This window comes from Podarcis vaucheri (genome assembly GCF_965113315.1).
Source record: "Podarcis vaucheri genome assembly, chromosome: 7".
NCBI classification, from domain to species: domain Eukaryota; kingdom Metazoa; phylum Chordata; class Lepidosauria; order Squamata; family Lacertidae; genus Podarcis; species Podarcis vaucheri.
In genome coordinates, this window is record NC_138765.1 from 92,675,316 (window position 1) to 92,693,871 (window position 18,556).

Sequence of the window (18,556 nt, forward strand, 5' to 3'; positions counted from 1 at the left end):
AGCGGCGGCGGGAGGCTTCATTAGGGAAAGTGTGCCTTGGTTTAAGAACGGCTTTGGTTTAAGAACGGACTTCCGGAACGGATTAAGTTCGTAAACCGAGGTACCACTGTATATACAATTATGCACGGTGTACAGAAAACAGACAAATGACTTTTTCTTCCTCTCTCATAACACTGGGACCCAATGTAGTTAGTTGAATGTTGGAAAACACAGGACGGAGAGAGGAAATCCAGCTGGCCTATCGTTAAACGATGGAACAAGGAGCAGGTTGTAGCCATGGCCACTAGCTTTAAAAATCCACGGAGGAGGAGAAGGGCTACTAGCCAGTGTCTACTGGCCGGGTTGGTTATATTTCGCCTCCGGCGTACCTGGGGAGCTCAGGGGTTGCTGCCGCGCTCAGGTCCCGGCACCTGGCGGCGGGGCGATGGAGGCGTCGGGGGGGCTCCCGTCTTCTCCTGGCCCTGCGGCTTGGGCCGGGCAGTGACCTTGGGCTGCTCCCTCGCCTCCCTCCAAGGACTCAGGCGCCTCTTGGGGCGAGGGGACGCCCACGAAGGGGCCGGCCCGGCGCGGAACTGGCCGGGGCTGCGAAGCGGCGCCCCTCCGGGGGTCGCTTTCCCGGCGTCCCTGCGACGCTCCCCGGCCAAGGAAAGCGAAAGCGGCGCGCGGAGTAAGCGAGCCCCTTCCAGGTGCCGCGACCCGAAGCGCCGCCCCGTCGCCGCCGGCCGAGGGGGCAGGAAGGCGGGCTGGCCGCCAGTCGGACCAGAAGCGGGCGCCGCCACTCAGCCGAGCTCTCCGACGCGCAGGGCCAGCCATGGTAGGAGTCCGAGGGGGCGGGCGGCACAGCCGTCGGGTCAGGCTCGGCGGCGGCTCCGAGGGGGAAATCCGGCGGAGGGCAGCGAGCCCTCCCGGCTTCTGGGCAGCCCACGGCGGGGGCACCGAGGGGGCGGCGCTGCGGGCTGGGTCCGCGCCCGCGACGGCTGCCGTGGGGCGCTTCGGTGCGGAGGCTCCAGTCCTGCGCACGCTGCTTGCCTCCGAAGCAGTGGCGTAGCGTGGGGGGTGCAGGGGCGCAACATCTGGGGGTCAGGGTTAGGGGGCGCAAATCCACGGGTTAGGGGGCGCAAATCCACGGGTTAGGGGGCGCAAATCCACGGGTTAGGGGGCGCAAATTACTTGCCTTGCCCCGGTTGCTGACAACCCACGCTACGCCACTGCTCCAAAGTCTGAGCAGAGCCCCGGGCAGGGGCCGGGCAGCGTCTCTTTCGGGAGCTTCTTTCGTGATCTGGGCGCAGCCGGGAGTTTGCGGGGCTCTCCGCCGCCCCAGAATGTGGCTTCGCCGGACCCAGGACCCCCTGTTGCTGCCTCCAGAAGAATCTGTTTGCCCCTTCCAGACAAAGTCGTTTGGAGGTACAGTGGTACCTCGGGTTACAGACGCTTCAGGTTACAGACTCCGCTAACTCAGAAATAGTACCTCGGGTTAAGAACTTTGCTTCAGGATGAGAACAGAAATCGTGCTCCGGTGGTGCAGTAGCAGCAGGAGGCCCCATTAGCTAAAGTGGTGCTTCAGGTTAAGAACAGTTTCAGGTTAAGAACAGACCTCCGGAACAAATTAAGTACTTAACCCGAGGTACCACTGTAGTTGCGCCCTGGCACCAGTAGGGGCGGAGGCGGCGGGTTGGACGTCTGCCTTACAGGGCAATTCTAACCATCTCTACTCAGAAGGAAGCCCTGTTAAATGCAAGTAAGGGCGGGGGTTAAGATTGCAGCTCGGTTGCCCCATCTCTGAAAGGATATTTCAAGGTTGGAAAAGGCTCAGAAAAGGACAGCCGAAATTATTGGGAGTGTGAGGGTGTGGAGCGACACCCCTGTGAGAAAAGGTTGCCGCGTTTGAGGTTTTTTAGTTCGGAGGGAAGGCGAGTAAGAGGCGACGTGATAGAAGTTTGTAAGATTATGCAGGACGTGGAGAAAGTGGAAGGAGAAAAGTTTTTCTCTTCCGAAGAACACCAGAACTCGTAAACATCCAACGAAACTAAATGTTGGAAGATTCAGGACAGATAGAAGGAGGCAGTGGGGACTCCAGACGAGATGGCTTCAAAATTAGACATATTCATGGAGAAGAAGGTGATGGCCGCTGGCCACAGTGGGAGGCGGCGATGCTTCTGAGTCCCAGTTGCTGGAAACCACAGGAGGGGAGAATTGCTCTTGGGCTCAAATCCTCTTGTGGGTTTCCCACGATCTGGGTCATTCCATATCAAGTGATCCAACTTTTTTGCCTCATGTCATCCAGTTTTCTTAATATTCTGTACACTTGTTGAATGATTAAAACTAAGTTTAAATCTCAAATTTTAATTTTTTTATCTCATCCCATTTTTTAGCTATGAGGGTTTGAAATTTTTTTAAAATGACAATTTGGCCTCACCAAAACCTAAAAAAACCTTAAATGCTCAGCCCAGAATTGAGATACGTCAAAACTAAAAACACCAATCTATTCAGAACTTCATGGTATGATATGGCACACAATGACCTTACTTTAAATTTTAAATTTCAGTTACAAGATTTAAAATTAAAAAAATTAATATGATTTATAATTTCCAAAAAATATTGATTATTTATTATTTCTAAGAGCTACCTGCAGAATTTCATCATGGGATCATATTTTAAAAATATTTTGTCATTATTGGGTTGTATTTAGGATAAATTGGTCTTCTTGGAGTAAAATATAACAGAATAAACGAGACTTCACACTATAATATCAGTTACTTCAGGCACTCCTTTAGAAAGTTATTCAGTTAAAAGGTATCTGAAGGATTTTCTTTTTAAAATGTGTTCCAAATCTGAATGATAGCTTGCTATTGCATTATAGAATTAACACTTTGACAGAATTCTTCTTAGTAATTCACTTCATGAACATTACAACAAAATGCATAGCAAACAAAATTATGGAAAAAAAACTTACACATGAGAAATGGGTCTGAAAACATTGATCCTTCCATTATTTATATTTTACGCCAAACACTTTTCAAGAGCATTTGTTGCACATGACATTTCATTTTTTTGGCAAAGTGTGCTCATTAATTACTACCTTAAGTACATCCCGACTAGATGGAAAGCAAATGATGATACTGGGCCTGGCAGGTGTAAGAAGATCGCGGTTGCTTCTTCACTTTCACAGTCCACCAACAGCACATAGGTCAACCGCAATGCTTTAATATATTCACAGGTCATATAGCCAGTTATCTCAGCCATATTCAGAGATTTTGTACCTCCTTCAGTGTCGAAATTCTCTCTCATTGCTAAAGCAGTACACCTTAGTCACAATTTCTGTTGGACTGGGTCTAGATGGAACAAAGCAATGAAATCCTTGTGTTCCTTTCATCACTTTCGCTCTTTCAAAGTGTCGTTTTAGGAATATTTCTTCTTTTTTGTACTCCTCATTTGTTAGCCATACGTCCAGAATTCCCCAGACATACCCATAATACTGCAGTTGGAAACAGTGTAGTCAAAAATGTCCAGACATATGGCAATCCATGTCAGCAGTGTCGTTTTCCTTAAAAAATAGTTCCAAAATGTGGGGTGGGGCATTTTTTGGTGTGGGCTCAACAGGTTTCTGAGCTGGATTTTTACTTCTTGAAATATGTTGAAAGTAAGAACAGGATAGAACACTGGCGGAGGAAAGGGGGGCAGGAGAAGCAGCCCACCCCAGGTGGCATGGGGGGGGGCTGCACAGTGAGATGGGCGCAGCCGTGCCGCACTGCTCTTCCTTTCCCCCCTCCCTCGCCTTCCCACTCCCTCGTGCCTGTGCCTGTCCCCTGAACCCACTCAGGCTCAGGCCCTTATAGCCAAAGGCACCCTCTGCCACACTGGAGGAGCAGGCCAAATTAAGACTTCAGGACCGACAGAGTGATGTACATAGCTGTGCCTGCTCCCCCACCCCCAGGCACCTGCCACCTGGCAGTTGTCTCCCTCTGCCTCTCCCTCTGCGCCATGAGCGCTGCTGCACAACAGACCGTTCTGCAGACTTCAGAGGACAGGCAGCTGATGTTGTTTTCCCAGGGTGGCCAGTGAGCCACATCCTTATCTTCTCTACCCCTCACAGGCCAGATTTGAAAGGTGAGTGGAGCTGCCCACCCGCCAGTCTCCTGACATCAGGTGATGGAGCACTTTGAAGTCCTGCTGATTATTGGGACTTTACAGCAACAAGCTGGGGTTGCAGAGAGCCCCACACTTTGAAGCACCACCGATCAGCTGAGCAGGGCTTTTTGCATAGGGCTCTTTGCCAGTCTCTTCAAGGACTGCCTGGTTTGAAGTGAGTGCCTGTCGGCTGGTGGGCACTGACTTTGCCTGCTTCAGGTGGCCTTACTGGGCAGGAAACATTAAATCACTTTGAGAGCCTCACTGGGTGGATATTGAAAACATGCTGCAGATGTTTGCCTTCCTCTAATGCTTCATGAAGGTCTTCAGTTTTCACATACAAGATTTACCCACTTGACAGGAAGGATGTGGGTTTTAGTTCCCTTTTCTACCGAGAGGTGCAAACGTAGTATTTTTCTGTCTAAAGTTGACTCCACCTGTCTAAAGTTGGGGCGGGTTAGACTTCCCCCAGCTAAGTGCCATCCAGATGTTTTGGACCACAGATCTGATCACTCTCAGCTGATGGGAGCATGGCCATAGGGTGCCATGGTTAACAGGAAAGATAGTCTAGCACATCTGGAGGGCACCAGCCTTGAGTTGTTGCTATTGCAGTTCAGACAGGGAGGTGAGAGAGAGGGGCTTCTCCAAAGCGGCCAGGGCTGTGGGCTCACATGACTGACTTGGCCTGCTTTTCCTCTGTTGACTTCCAAGAGACCAGAACTTTTTTCAGCTGCCTTCCTCCCCAGGAAAGACAAGAGGCTGCTTGAGTATTCTCAGTCTTGGTCTGCTGTGACTCTGAAGAAGTGTGCTTGCACACGAAAGCTCATACCAAGAACTAACTTAGTTGGTCTTTAAGGTGCTACTGGAAGGAATTTTTTTATTTTGACTATGGCAGACCAACACGGCTACCTATCTGTAACTGTGACTCTGCTGTTAGAGATGAGATATGTGCTCTGTCAGCCCGTCAGCCCTTCACAGAGTTCTGACACTGTGGCCTTCCTCAATCAATTAGTCTCACAGTAAACAATAGGAGCTTGGCAGGAGGGAATAAACATCCCCGGCTGCAGAGTAGTCCCTGCTGAGCACAGGAAGCCCAACACTTGGAAGGAGGAGGTACCTTCCTTTCCCAGCAAGTTGGGTGGCTCTTCTTGATGGCTTTCCTCTCCTGCTAGCAAAGTGCCTGGTTTGTTGTATCACAGTGGGAGAGCCACCTTCAGAACAAGGGCCCTGGAGCCTTTTTTGCCAGCAACAGAAAGAATCCTAGAGTTGGAAGAGACCACAAGGGCCATCAAGTCCAACCCCCTGCCAAGCAGGAAACACCATCAGAGCACTCCTGACATATGGTTGTCAAGCCTCTGCTTAAAGACCTCCAAAGAAGGAGACTCCACCACACTCCTTGGCATCAGATTCCACTGTCGAACAGCTCTTACTGTCAGGAAGTTCTTCCTAATGTTTAGGTGGAATCTTCTTTCTTGTAGTGAAAGATTCCTGCAGCAATGATTGCGCATATTTTAATGTGCGTGCTTATTTCTAAGTATGAGATGCACGCCTAAGAATCTGTAGCATTAAACAAAAGAAACCAGATGAGGCCTAAAACCACTGGTTTGCAGCATTGATAAGGCCACCCCAAAACATGATGAGCAGAAGAGCTGCTGCAAGTCAGTGTCGGTATAATGCAGTTGGTATAATGTTGGTATAATGCAGCGCCATGTGTTCCCCAACCTTGTGCCCTCCAGATGTTTTGGAGTACAACTCTCATCGGGCCCAACGCGTGGCTGGAGGGCACTAGGCCTGGAGGACGCTGCTGCTAGATTTCTCTCCTCATTAGGCCTGGGCGTAGAAGTGCCAGGTGTGAGAGGAGAGGCAACAGTGGGAAAGGGGCGCAGCTGGCAGCCAGGCTGAAAGAATAATGCTCAGATGGAGGAGTGTGTGTGTGCGCGCATGCCGGTGCATCAGTGTATTTCCACACAGCCTCTCAGCAGATGGTCCCAGTAAGCACAGTGTGGGGCGGAGCTGTGGGGAGGCAAGGTTCAATAACTTTTTGGAACACGTTCCTAGTAAGAGAGCCAGCAAACCTCTCCTTCCGTGAGATGGTGGAGCTCCTCAGGGTTTGCTCCAGTTTGCTCTCATGCTTGTAGTGGAACAGCTAATCCTGCTCTTCTGCTTTGGGATCTCATCTGTCAAAAGGCCACAACCTTCTGTGATGAAGGCACAGGAGGCACTTGATAGTGGGCCAAGCCTCTGAGAAAGCATGTGGAGTGCTGTGCGAGGTCCCAACGAGGGTTTTTGTGTTTGCTTTCGCTTTCATCTTCTGAAATGTCTGTGGGGTGAAGAACACCACAGGAGCTCCGGCAGGTGGATCAGGCCAAAGACCGACATCTTGTGACCTACAGAGGCCAACTACGTGACACTGGGAAGGTTAATTTAATGGCACACTATGAAGGTCTTGGCAAGTCTCAGAGAGGGAAAGGCAACTATGCAACTATTGCTCAGGTATTCAGTACACCCTCAGGTTTACCACACATAGTGCCTCATATTTTTGTATAAGATGGCTTTCCTTGAAGTATAACTGCGTCAAGGTGTGGAACATGTGTTTTACAATTGTACAAATAGTTTTACAGTGGTACCTCGGGTTAAGTACTTAATTCGTTCCAGAGGTCCGTTCTTAACCTGAAACTGTTCTTAACCTGAAGCACCACTTTAGCTAATGGTGCCTCCTGCTGCTGCTGCACCGCCACTGCACAATTTCTGTTCTCATCCTGAAGCAAAGTTCTTAACCCGAGGTACTATTTCTGGGTTAGTGGAGTCTGTAACCTGAAGCGTATGTAACCTGAAGCGTATGTAACCTGAGGTACCACTGTATTCCTCTTAGTTTACTGAGTCTATAGTGTTTGGTATTTTATCTTATTTTTGTCTTATTGTACACCACTTTGGTATGGTATGCAAAAATATGCACAGAGAGAAACAAATAGAGACTGCAGAATGGAACTCTCTAAGCATTTTGAAAAATGTCCTTCAAGAAATTATCTTGATCAGATGTCCTCAACCTCTTCAGACTCAAGACCCACTTTTAACCCAAACGTGCATTTGGGGGGACCCATTTCTTAATCTTTTAACATATATTTACAAGGTAGTAGTGCTGTTGCAACCCACCACAGACCAGGCCCACCAGTTGAAGACCAGTGATGCTAGGTCTTGGGGGATCAGCATGAGTCACCCTTTCAAATACAGTACAGTCACATTTTACATGGGAGTTTGGTTCCAAGGGTTCCATGTATATGCAGAAATGCACATACTCTTTGTACCAGCTCTGGAGGCCCCAGTTTGCTCTCTCAAGATCTGGTGGGGCCAACATTATCTCAGGGGAGTACCCCAGACTCAGCCCACAGAGAGTGCCTTGGATCCCAAGCAAGGCATAGAGCTTTTAAGCTCTTTTTCCACTGGGAAGACCCAGCACAAAAGAGCTTTTGAGCTCTTGCTCGCATTTAACTTGCGGGATTTGAATCAGCGGCCTTCAGCTGCTTATGGTTGAATTAGATGAGTATAAGATACGATTGTATTGTACGTGTCATGGTGTACTTCAAAGCCATGAGACCAGGTGAGTCTTTCTTAGCTACTCTCCTTGCACTTTTCTCTTCCCTCCTCAAATGCAAAGGATCTTGGGCAGGGGTCTGCAACCCGCAGCTCCGGAGCCGCATGTGGCTCTTTTACACCTTTGCCGCGGCTCCGGGGCGGATACTAGCAAGGGGAGGAGGCACATTGTGCGCCCTGACACTCCCCACTGTGGCGGGCGCTGTACTGGCTGTGACGTCGCATGGGGGCGGTGCGTGCGTTAGTCACGCACCGTCCCGACGTCACCTTCCCGCCCGCCCACCCACTACATTGTAAGGGGCGTGTACGCTGGTCACTGCATTGAAAGGGGGCATGTACGCTGGTCACTGTTTTGAAGGGGAGTGAAGAACACACACACACACACAAAAGGTAACTTGTTAATTTAACGTTTATTTCTATGAGGAGGAGTAATTCTGAGGGGGTCAAACAAAGAAATAATAAAAAAGTGACAAAAAAGTTATTTTTATAATGACGAGTTTTGCGGCTCCCGGTTTTTTTTTCCTTCGGAAACGGGTCCAAGTGGCTCTTTTTGTCTTAAAGGTTGCAGACCCCTGATCTTGGGGAAAAGGCTCTCTTTCCTGAGCTCTCCTCCCAGTGACCTTCACCTTCCTTGGGAGTTCTCCCCAGCGTGACACAAGTCTGGTGTAGCAGAGGCTGGTTTGAGCCAGGATCATTACCTCAGGCTCCTTGTCTGCCAGCCCCGGCTTTCCAAAGGAAACAGCATTTGAAAAAGACCTTTGTGTTTCCTGTGGCTTTTGGCTTGGTTCCCTGAGTGGGTTCAGCCTTCCTCCACCCATTGCAGCAGCAGGAAACAAGCTATTTCAGGCAATGGGTTGGTGTTTGCTTCTCATTTCCTGTGGGGAATTCTAATTCCAACAGGAGATGGGGAGACACACTCCAGGAATGATCAACTGCCACTTCTTCTGAACCTTTATACTTTTGTATTGCTGTCTTCAGCCTCCAGCCGTAGTTTGTGGGCCCAAGAGACTTCAGAATGTATTGCCTTCAGGGTGAACTCAGCTGCCAGGGAGCTCCAGTGCTGCCCAAAGGACTGCGGCCATTTTTAGAGCACCCCACTTGCTTTATATGGAGCCCTTGTGAGCCTGAGAATCTTGTTGGTGGAGATCTCACGCAAACCCTTATCTGACCTATTTCAGCTGCACACGCATTTCAACTGGTATCTGTGAATACAAGATTGGCTGTATTAACCAAAAGCGAAAGGCAGACACCCCAGAGGCCCTTTTCTCCCTGAACATAGAATTCAACACCTGAGGCCCTTTTCTGAGACCCAGATGGCTACTCAGGTGAGTTGGGTGGTGATGACCAGGGCGGGGAGCAGGCAGAGAGGCCCCTCACTGTTGTGGTCCCTGCAGGCAGACTGGTTTTTCCAAGGAGGCTCATCTGGTACTAAGTCTGATGGCCTTATGCCACCAGGCAGAGCAGACTTTCCGGCTCATCAACCAGCTGGTTTTAAGATGCTGTTTTCACTTTGTGATTTTTTAAATATTTGCTTTTCATGTGTTTGTACAGCTCTGCTGCAATTATTTACCATAATTGTATTTTTTATGCTTATTTTGTTTTATTTTTCCCCCAAGTGATTTTTTATTGTTTTCCTTACATATTCTTTTCCAACAAATTGTAATAGCACCATACATTCCCTTTGACTCTGCCGAGTCACGACTCCCCTCCCTCCCCACAACTGGTATATTTATCCTCTTTCCATCACACACATCATTCTCACATTAGTACTATTATACATTGGAGGTATTATGTCAATCCTGCTAGTGTCTTGACCTCTTTACAATTCTTCTTTAAATATTCAATAAATTTACTCCAGTTATTTTGGTATCTTTGATCTCCCTGGTCCCAGATCCTCCCTGACAGTTTGGCAAGTTCTGCATATTCTGTCAACTTCGCCTGCCACTCCTGGATAGTTGGTATATCTTGTACTTTCCATCTTTGGGCCAGAAGGGTCCTCGCGGCAGCTGTAGCATACATGAACAAATTTTGATCTTCTATTTTAATTTCTGTTCCTATTAAACCTAATAGACACGCTTCCAGTCTTTTGGGGAAAGTATATCTAAATATTTTTTTGAGTTCATTATAAATTGCTTCCCAAAAAATTTTAACCTTGTCGCAGGTCCACCACATATGTTTTATAATTTGGTCAGGTGTTGAAGAGCACATACATTTCAAAATAAACAAAGCAAAAATATGCACTAATGGGTTTATTTCACTGGGTTTTGACCTCACAGGGGAGACAAGTCAGGGATGCCATTTATTAGCACATTTGTTTGTTCCTTTGTAAAGGGGGGGGGGGTAAAAGAGGTGAAACTGAAGGAAAGGAAGGGGAAATAAAATAATGTGTGGGTGATGTAGCTCTTTTGCTAACAAAATCCAGTGGAATCTGTAGCTGAAGTAGAATTGTTAATAAAGAAATGGGGCTTACTCACTGGTTAGAAAGTTAATGGGTGATAACCAGAGTTAGTCATACTCAGAACACACTGAAATTAATGGGCTTGAATTGACTCATTAATTTATATGGGTTTACTGTGAGTAAGACTTTGTAGGATATCACCCAGTAATATTGGACTAGATGATCCATTGGGTCCCTTCCAGCTCTACATTTCTATGATTCTTAGGGGAAGTCAGAAATTTTAGGAATTAATAGGACAACAACAACAACATTTTTTTATTTATGCCCCAGCCATTCTGGGTGGCTTCCAACACATATAAAAACAGAATAAAACTTCAAACATTAATAGTAACAATCTGATCCAATATAAAAAGTCACAATAACTTTAAAATAAACAACTTACAGTGGTGCCCTGCAAGACGAACGCCTCGCGAGACGAAAAACTCGCAAAACGAAGCTTGCCCCGCAAGCTCCGGGGACAGTGGGAAGCGCAGCGCATCTTCCCCGCTGTCCCCGGACCTCTTTTGAAGCAAGGGGCGGCGGGGAGAAGCGATCTTCTCCCCGCAGCCCCTTGCTTCAAAAGACGGGACAGAGCGGCGCTTCCCCTCTGTCCCCGGACGGTCTCCATAGGAACGCATTGATTGATTTTCAATGCATTCCTATGGGAAACCGTGCTTCGCAAGACGAAAAACTCGCAAGAAGAAAAAATTTGCGGAATGAATTAATTTCATCTTGCGAGGCACCACTGTATATCAAATAAAGCAATATTCAATAATCCATTAGAATTTAATAGTAAACAGTAAAATTAAACACCAGCAAATAATAATTACCCTATTTTTTGCTCTATAAGACTCACTTTTTCCTTCCCAAAAAGTAAGGGGAAATGTGTGTGCGTCTTATGGAGTGAATGCAGGCTGCGCAGCTATCCCAGAAGCCAGAACAGCAAGAGGGATTGCTGCTTTCCCTGCACAGCGATCCCTCTTGCTGTTCTGGCTTCTGGGATTCAGAATATTTTTTTTTCTTGTTTTCGTCCTCCAAAAACTAAGTGCGTCTTGTGGTCTGGTGCGTCTTATAGAGCGAAAAATACGGTAAACCGTTTACACTTATCAGTTACAATAAAGCATTACTAATCTATAATCACTAAAAATAAGTGCAAATCACAGTGCATAAAATACCACAAAACCTACAGAACCATATAAAAGGGTTAAATTGAGAGACAAGGACACACAACTTACAAAATTATTTCTAGGAAATGCTCCCAGGGCTGGAATGTGAGGGGAGGCAGGTGGAAAAGGCATTGCCTAATGACCAGCAGAAAGTCTCTCTCCCCTCACAGTTCTGGGCTGGTTGGCAGCATTTGCATTTGTACTGCCAATCATTCTTAATGGCCCAGTATTCCGCTCTCTTTGTTCCTTGCAAGTAATGACCCATCTTCTCCTGAGCATGGGAAACTGGGCGGCCAGCCTACTGCTGCTGCTGCTGGATTCAGCGTCTGGTAGCTTCCATTAATACGCCAAGCATTCATTTTTTCCTAACATTTACTAAATCTAAGAATTTAGGGGGATCTGGCCCCCCACAAACTCATAACACATTTAGGGGGGATCTAGCCGCCCCCGCTCCGCAAACTCATAGCATCATATAACAAAGAGAGCACAGAAATTTCCAGCTCCTGGCAGACAGTCTCACGCACCTGAGCTGGGCTGCTTAAATAGGGTCGCCATATTTTAAGAGGAAGAATCCAGACACAAAAGGTTGTTGAGGTTTTTTTAGGGCAGTCGTCTGATTGAGCTTAGCAGCCCCTGCCAGAGGACAGCAGAACCTCTACCAAAAAAATAATAAAATAAAATAAAAATAATTGAAGTACAATTGTACATTTCATCATAAATGCAAACATAAATGCAAACAAAAACAACCATCACGTTGCCTCCTCTCACTCCAAGAGGAGCCCATCTTCCTCCTGGCTTTGAAATGCAATTAACCTGCCAGCATTTAGGAGGGTGAACCCATTGTCCATCTTACCATTCCTTTATGTTGATGAAAGCAAGTCTTTTGAAAAAGTGGGAAAACAGGTTTGGGGGTGGCTCTGGCTGTAGGCATCCAGGTTTACAAATATGTGGAACTAGAGTTCGATCTTGGACAGAAGGTGGTATTGTATCCCAGAACAACCCCCTCCCACCCATCTCCATGACTTAAAACAGCCTCTGCCAACCTGGTGCCCTCCAGATGCTGTTGGACTACGTCTCTCATCCGTCCCAGCCAGCATGTTGTTTAGTTGTGTCCGACTCTTCGTGACCCCCTGGACCAGAGCATGCCAGGCACTCCTGTCTTCCACTGCCTCCCGCAGTTTGGTCAAACTCACGTTTGTAACTTCGAGAACACTGTCCAACCATCTCGTCCTCTGTCGTCCCCTTCTCCTTGTGCCCTCCATCTTTCCCAACATCAGGGTCTTTTCCAGGGAGTCTTCTCTTCTCATGAGGTGGCCAAAGTCTTGGAGCCTCAGCTTCAGGATCTGTCCTTCCAGTGAGCACTCAGGACTGATTTCCTGAAGAATGGAGAGGTTGGATCTTCTTGCAGTCCATGGGACTCTCAAGAGTCTCCTCCAGCACCACAGTTCAAAAGCATCCATTCTTCAGCGATCAGCCTTCTTTATGGTCCAGCTCTCACTTCCATACATCACTACTGGGAAAACCATAGCTTGAACTATAGCGGGCCTTTGTTGGCAAGGTGACACCTCCAGAGGCCTTTGTCTGCACCTGGAGCCTCCCTGGCAAGTTCCTAGTTTCATGGGAACAAAGGGTCCCCGACTTCCCTGTGACCTGAAAGGGCAACCAGGAGTTCTGACCCAGTCCTCTCCTCCTGCCCTGGTTTCTCCAAGACCTTGTTATCTCTGTACGCACGTACACTCCTCTCACTCAGCTGCTGTGTTTCAGCCTCAAGCAGCCTGAGGGACCAGAGTTCCTTCTGCTATGATCATCCTTTCTCTTTCTGCAGGGGGAAAACAATTTGAAGCGGTGTCAGGGGGAGGCTGAGCAGGTGACAGAGATCATGCTGGAGAACTACAACAAAGTGCTGGACCGTGAGGGCAAGCTCAGCGAGCTGGATGTAAGGGCAGATGAACTTCGCAACCAGGTACAGCAAGGGGGCGGGAGGGAGCAGCCCCTTTGCAAAAGGCACTTCTGGGGGTGGTGGGCTTTTGCACACCCCACAAGTGATGGGTGGACCCTTGTTTGCAGTAGATTGTCGTCAGCATTTCCTCCAGAGTCCTTGAGGCAGCAGGAGAATCATACCCCTCCAAAATGGTTCCCTTCTTCCAGTTTTCTTTTTTATTAAATATCCCAGCCTAACTCAGAAACTGGTGTTGAGGTAATGCATGCAAAATATCAGCCAAATAAGCTAATGAGTTCTAATCCCTGTCTACTACTTCTAAAGAAGGTGATAAACAAGTCATGTTAACAAAAAGGTTTTACAATGTGAGGGGAGTCCTCTGTTTTTGTTTTTAGCTGTGTACGTAATAAAAATGTGTCTTTCAATTACAAAGGAGTCTTTGTGCGTTAGGCTTTGTGCCAATTTTCTTCTATTATTTACTTATTCTGCAAGAGCTATTTGCCATACTTTGTTGTACCAACTTGTCAGAGACTCACCCTCAAAATCCTTCCAGGATTATTATGAGTTTTGCTGCTAGTGGAAGAGCACCTATTCAACTAAAGTTCAAGCTGTAAGTTAATACTATCTCCCATGAAAAGAAGGAGGAGCACCAGCTCCAGCAATTTACAGACATTTTGTCTAGTAATTGCTGTTATTAGGACAAAATAGTTCATTTCTGCTGCCCCTCGGAGTCACAGTCCAAGAGGCCCAGGCTGATTTGGGCTTCCCCCTCCCTGGCAGAGCTTAAAGCAGGGGTCAGCAAACTTTTTCAGCAGGGGGCCGGTCCACTGTGCCTCAGGGCCAGACTATATTTTTTTTTGGGGGGGATGAATGAATTCCTATGCCCCACAAATAACCCAGAGATGCATTTTAAATAAAAGGGCACAGTCTACTCATGTAAAAACACACTGATTCCCGGACTGTCTGTGGGCCGGATTTAGAAGGCGATTGGGCTGGATCCAGCCCCCGGGTCTTACTTTGCCTACCCATGGCTTAAAGCAAGATGTGGGGAGATAGCAGGATCCTGTGGATTGCTGTGATGGCCTGGGGCTGTTTTCTTAAAGTAAAGAATGGGAAAGGAATGATGGGACAGCAGTACTGGCCAGGACTGGTAGGAGTTGTAATCCAAAACACTGTCGGGTACCTGGTTCGCGAAGGCTAGGGACATAAGAAGAACAGGCTGGACTGGTCCAGATGCCTATCCAGTCTAGCATCCTGTTCTCAAAGTGGCCAAACAGACACCTCTTCTGGGAAACGAGCAAACAGGACCTGCACACAAGAGCACTTTCCCCTCCTGCTGTTTCCAGCAGTTGGGATTCAGAAGCATCTCGGCCAAGGTATTCGCCTTCTCCTCCAAGAATTTTTCTAATCCCCTTTTAAAGTCAGTCAAGTTGGTGACCATCAGTTCAGTGGTTTACCTGTGCACTGCAGGAAGAAGTGCTTTTATTTTATCTGTCCTGAATCTCCCAACCTTCGGCTTCATAGGATGTCTGTGAGTTCTAACATTATGAAAGAGGAAGCAAAACTGTTCTCTGCTCACTTTCTCCAGGCCCTGCATCGTTTTATATGCTTCTATCATGTCACCTCTTCCACACCTTGTCTCTAAACCAGGGGTTGTCAACCTGGTCCATACCGCCCCCTAGTGGGCGTTTCAGGATTCTAGGTGGGCAGTAGGTGCTCCTTCCATCGGGCACTGGTGGGCGGTAAGGAAATTTTACAGTCAAGAAAGATACATTAGTGGGCGGCAGGTATAAAAAGGTTGACTACTCCTGCTCTAAACTATAAAGTCCCGAATGTTGCAACCTTTTCTCAGGATCGTAGAGAACATGGAAATTCTGCCCACTGAGCTGCTGATAGCAAATCCAGATCAATCTTTTCTTCTGGTTTATGACATTTCAACAGAAACAGCAGGGAGCATGTGGACTCCATGCTTTAAAAAAATAACATATTGTACCAGGCAATCTAAACCCTGCCCAGTAATTGCATATTGTGTAAATTTAGTCCATTTCCATCTTATTGTCTTCCTTGCTTCCTTCCTTCCTACCTACCTACCTACTTAACACTTGCATCCTGCTTCTCCAAATCTCAAGGCAGCTTCCCCCAAAATTACTTATAAAATACAATTTAATAAGACAGTGTCAATAAGGCAGTATAATCAGAGCACTGGGCTTTTGTACGATGAAGGTTTTGCATCCTTTTAAAAAAGCTGTTCCAAGAGATGAGCTCTGAAATTAAATAGTTTTCCCACCCCCTCTTTTAAACTACTTTTCATGACTTATTCCGCACGCACACCCCATATTCACACATAATACTAAAGGTGGGCTTGTGGGACATTGGTGGAGACTTTAATTCTTCCTTGTGGCAAATGTCTCTTGTCTCTTACAAATGCCTCATTTTATATTTTCCCAGCCAGGCTTTGCAAATGAAAGTGATTCCAGGAGGTGTTGGGTGGTGGGAGAAAGCATTTACAGGGGAAAGGTGGGGGGGGTGCTTCTCCCAAAACTGCGTCCTGCCCTTCCTGTGACCTCAACAAGTGTGAAGGCTGAGATGACATCTTGTTTGCTGAGATGACATCTTGTTACGCCCTCTAGAAGCTAAACTCTATGCCCTATCCCTCTCTGTCCTGCACCTTCTGAAGCCCGCCTTTACTGTCTTCAGTTCCTTTAGTTCCTTTCAACCAAAGCTGAAATGCTCCAAGCCCTGCACCCCTCGCCCAGTGCCAGATCCAAATCCCGTGTCTGCAGCAGTTTCAGAACCGCATAACCTTTCCTTGGCCTCAGCTTTCCCTGGACAGTGTCACTCCCTACAGTGGGAACCATCTGTGAGCACCAGATACTATAGCATGGCTAAGCCTAAACTGATTGTGGGGTGTGTGGCTCTAATTAATAGTTTGGGTTGGAGAGCCTCCAAAAAGGGTGGGATATTAACAATCCTGTATGCCTATGAATAAGAGAGGCTGCATCCCTTCTCTGTTTCTTCCTAGAGTGTTGCCTTCTCCAAGACAACAGGCATAGTGGCTCGGCAGATGCGCTGGAAGAACATGAAATGGAAGGTCATCCTTGTGGGCGTGGTCGCAGGAGTCCTCATCCTCATCCTGGCTATAGTTCTTTACTTCACCCTCCCCAGTTCTGCAAACATGGACACCCCAGCAAAGGGTGATGGTGGACCCTGAGTGGCTTAGTGGGACAACTCCCAGATCATCTGCAGCAGGCCAGGTTGTCTCTCCCTGCCCCTTGCATTGGTGTGTTCTGGATGGACTTGAGCAGGACTTGGTCACAGATTTGTTGCAGCAGAAACAGTGTGCAAGAGAAAAATCTGCTGCCACCATTCTCTAGCGCCCAGCAACAGTGCTCAGATAATATTTGTGCTCGTTCCTAAATGACAAAGCATTGTATGTTTGCAACCCCATTCTACTGTGAGCTGGGCCACATGCTATTCAGAGCTTCTTTGCATATTGCATATCTAGAAGAGAATCTATGAAAAGTTAAATGATGTGGTCCTACGCTGCTACTGTGCCTATACCCAGGCAAATCTGGAGGTGTGTCTCTGTGTTGGCAGAGCAGGTCCTGTCATTTTCTGCATCCTGCAAATTCCACTCCTGAAATTAGCCATAGTATACAGAATCTAGGCTTTGTGTTTTGATCATGGTGCAAACAAAGGCAGTTGCCCCAGGCAGCTAAGTTTGGATGCCCTGAAATGTGGCAGAGAAGGGGATGAGATGATTTTGAGACCTGGGGCACAGCAGTGTTTAGGTGATGGTCCTGTTCATTTAAGAGCGTAAGACGAGCCTGCTGGATCAGGCCAATGGCCACCTGGTCCAGCATCCTGATCTTGCAGTGGCCAACCAGATACCTGTGGGAAATCCACAAGCAGCACCTGAGCACAACAGCCCACCCCCCTCCTGTTTTTGGAGGCCTGGGGATATTTTAAATGTGGGTGTGGCAAGACGCTGGAAGGTTCACAGCAAGAGCGAGGTCTGCAAAGGCCAAATTCATTCAGGTTCTCTTCTCCCAGGTGCCACAAGCCTTTGCACGCTTCTCATATTGAAGACATGCTCTGTTGCAATTTGAGCCTTACTTCAGGATCTTTTTACTGTGAAATCTGGTACAGAGGTACCAGCTTTACTGCTATGCCCATTAAGTGCTAGCAGAACGCTAGCCCTTCTTTGCTAGCTGTTTCCCTCTCTGAAATGAGCATGGCCTGATTTTTTTGTCCATTTTCGTTAATACATTATTGCTTTGCATTATTTTATTTTTGCACATGGCTGCTTATTTAGTGATCTAGTAAAAACCCACCTTTCCTCCTCATTTTGATCTTGTGTTTAGCAGCATATGAAGGAGGTCTGTATATATGCCTATGTACAAACCAATTCAAGAACGGCCCCATATTATGAGATGGCCCAAAGTGAAGAGGGGGCAGCCTGGATAACATGTGCTACACAGGATAATAAGGAAAATAATTTTAAGGATTACTGGCATGGAAGCACCCAAAACCACTCCTAGCCTCCACCTCGCACCGTGCTGCTCCAATTTCAGCTTAGCAAGTGACTAGAATATAGGTTAATTTCTTTAATGCTAACTTGTAAAAACATGCCTCCTATTTTAAACAGGGATGTGGGGGGGGGGAGACTCTTGCTTCTGCTGTGTTCTGTGGCAAGAACAGTAAAAGGTGGATTGTTTTATAATAATGAGTTGTTGTGCATGAATTGCTACATCTGCTGACAATGCAATAGAGGAAGGGCAAGGAAAATAAGAAGATAGGGTTGTGATGATGACCTAGAGATGGTTCTCGGCAAATGAAGGGGTCTGGTCCCAAGGCTGAAGACGAGAGGAGCCAGAAGCCTGTCTCTGAATTCAGGATTGTGATTTCCCAACGGGGGTGGGGGCAACGCCTGCCAGTGGGCTCTCCACACTGCCAGCTGGCTGGCTAACTTGGCTCATTTAGATATTAATAGGCTGCAATTCACAGATTAATGGGCATGCCAGCTTGTAGGCTTTGCAAGCATTGGGTTTCCCATTTGTTGTGATGGATATGCTGTTCTCACAAAACTAGAGCACTGGCAAATCTTCAAAACTGGGATCCGGAACAAAAGTAAAGCAATAATGGAGCGATTGTCTTCTCCCTCACTTCGTGTGGAGGACAGTGTCCTGGGACAGACTTCACCAGCCAGCTGCCTCCCAGAGGTTTTGGGCTACAGCCTGAAGATGATGGGAGTTGTTGTCCAAAACCCCCTGGAAGAGAGCTGACTGGTGAAGG

The 18,556-nt window shown here is 47.4% G+C and overlaps 2 protein-coding genes across 3 annotated transcripts in view; both read left to right on the top strand.

The window, feature by feature from the left end:
- Positions 1 to 509: 509 nt before the first annotated feature.
- VAMP5 (vesicle associated membrane protein 5) lies at positions 510 to 17,987 on the top strand. 2 transcript variants are annotated; one of them, XM_082230721.1, is made up of 3 exons: positions 510 to 814; positions 13,148 to 13,285; positions 16,284 to 17,987. In XM_082230721.1, exons 1-3 carry the CDS (start codon positions 812 to 814, stop codon positions 16,470 to 16,472), a joined length of 330 nt encoding a protein of 109 aa, XP_082086847.1. In that variant the 5' UTR covers positions 510 to 811; the 3' UTR covers positions 16,473 to 17,987. The 2 variants fall into 2 exon arrangements, with proteins under 2 accessions (XP_082086847.1, XP_082086846.1); XM_082230720.1 differs by lacking the exon at positions 510 to 814 and adding an exon at positions 8,976 to 9,044.
- Positions 1,665 to 18,556, top strand: part of MXD1 (MAX dimerization protein 1) — a 107,416-nt gene continuing 90,524 nt past the window's right edge. The window contains exon 1 of the mRNA XM_082230610.1: positions 1,665 to 1,671. The gene's annotated coding sequence lies outside the window, so the exon portion shown is untranslated. The remainder of the gene's footprint in view (positions 1,672 to 18,556) is intronic.

Bases quoted from the DNA above. Each gene is read 5' to 3' on its own strand.
- VAMP5 (XM_082230720.1), top strand. The intron at 13,286-16,283 runs GTACAGCAAGGG...GTTTCTTCCTAG, and splicing joins CAGATGAACTTCGCAACCAG to AGTGTTGCCTTCTCCAAGAC.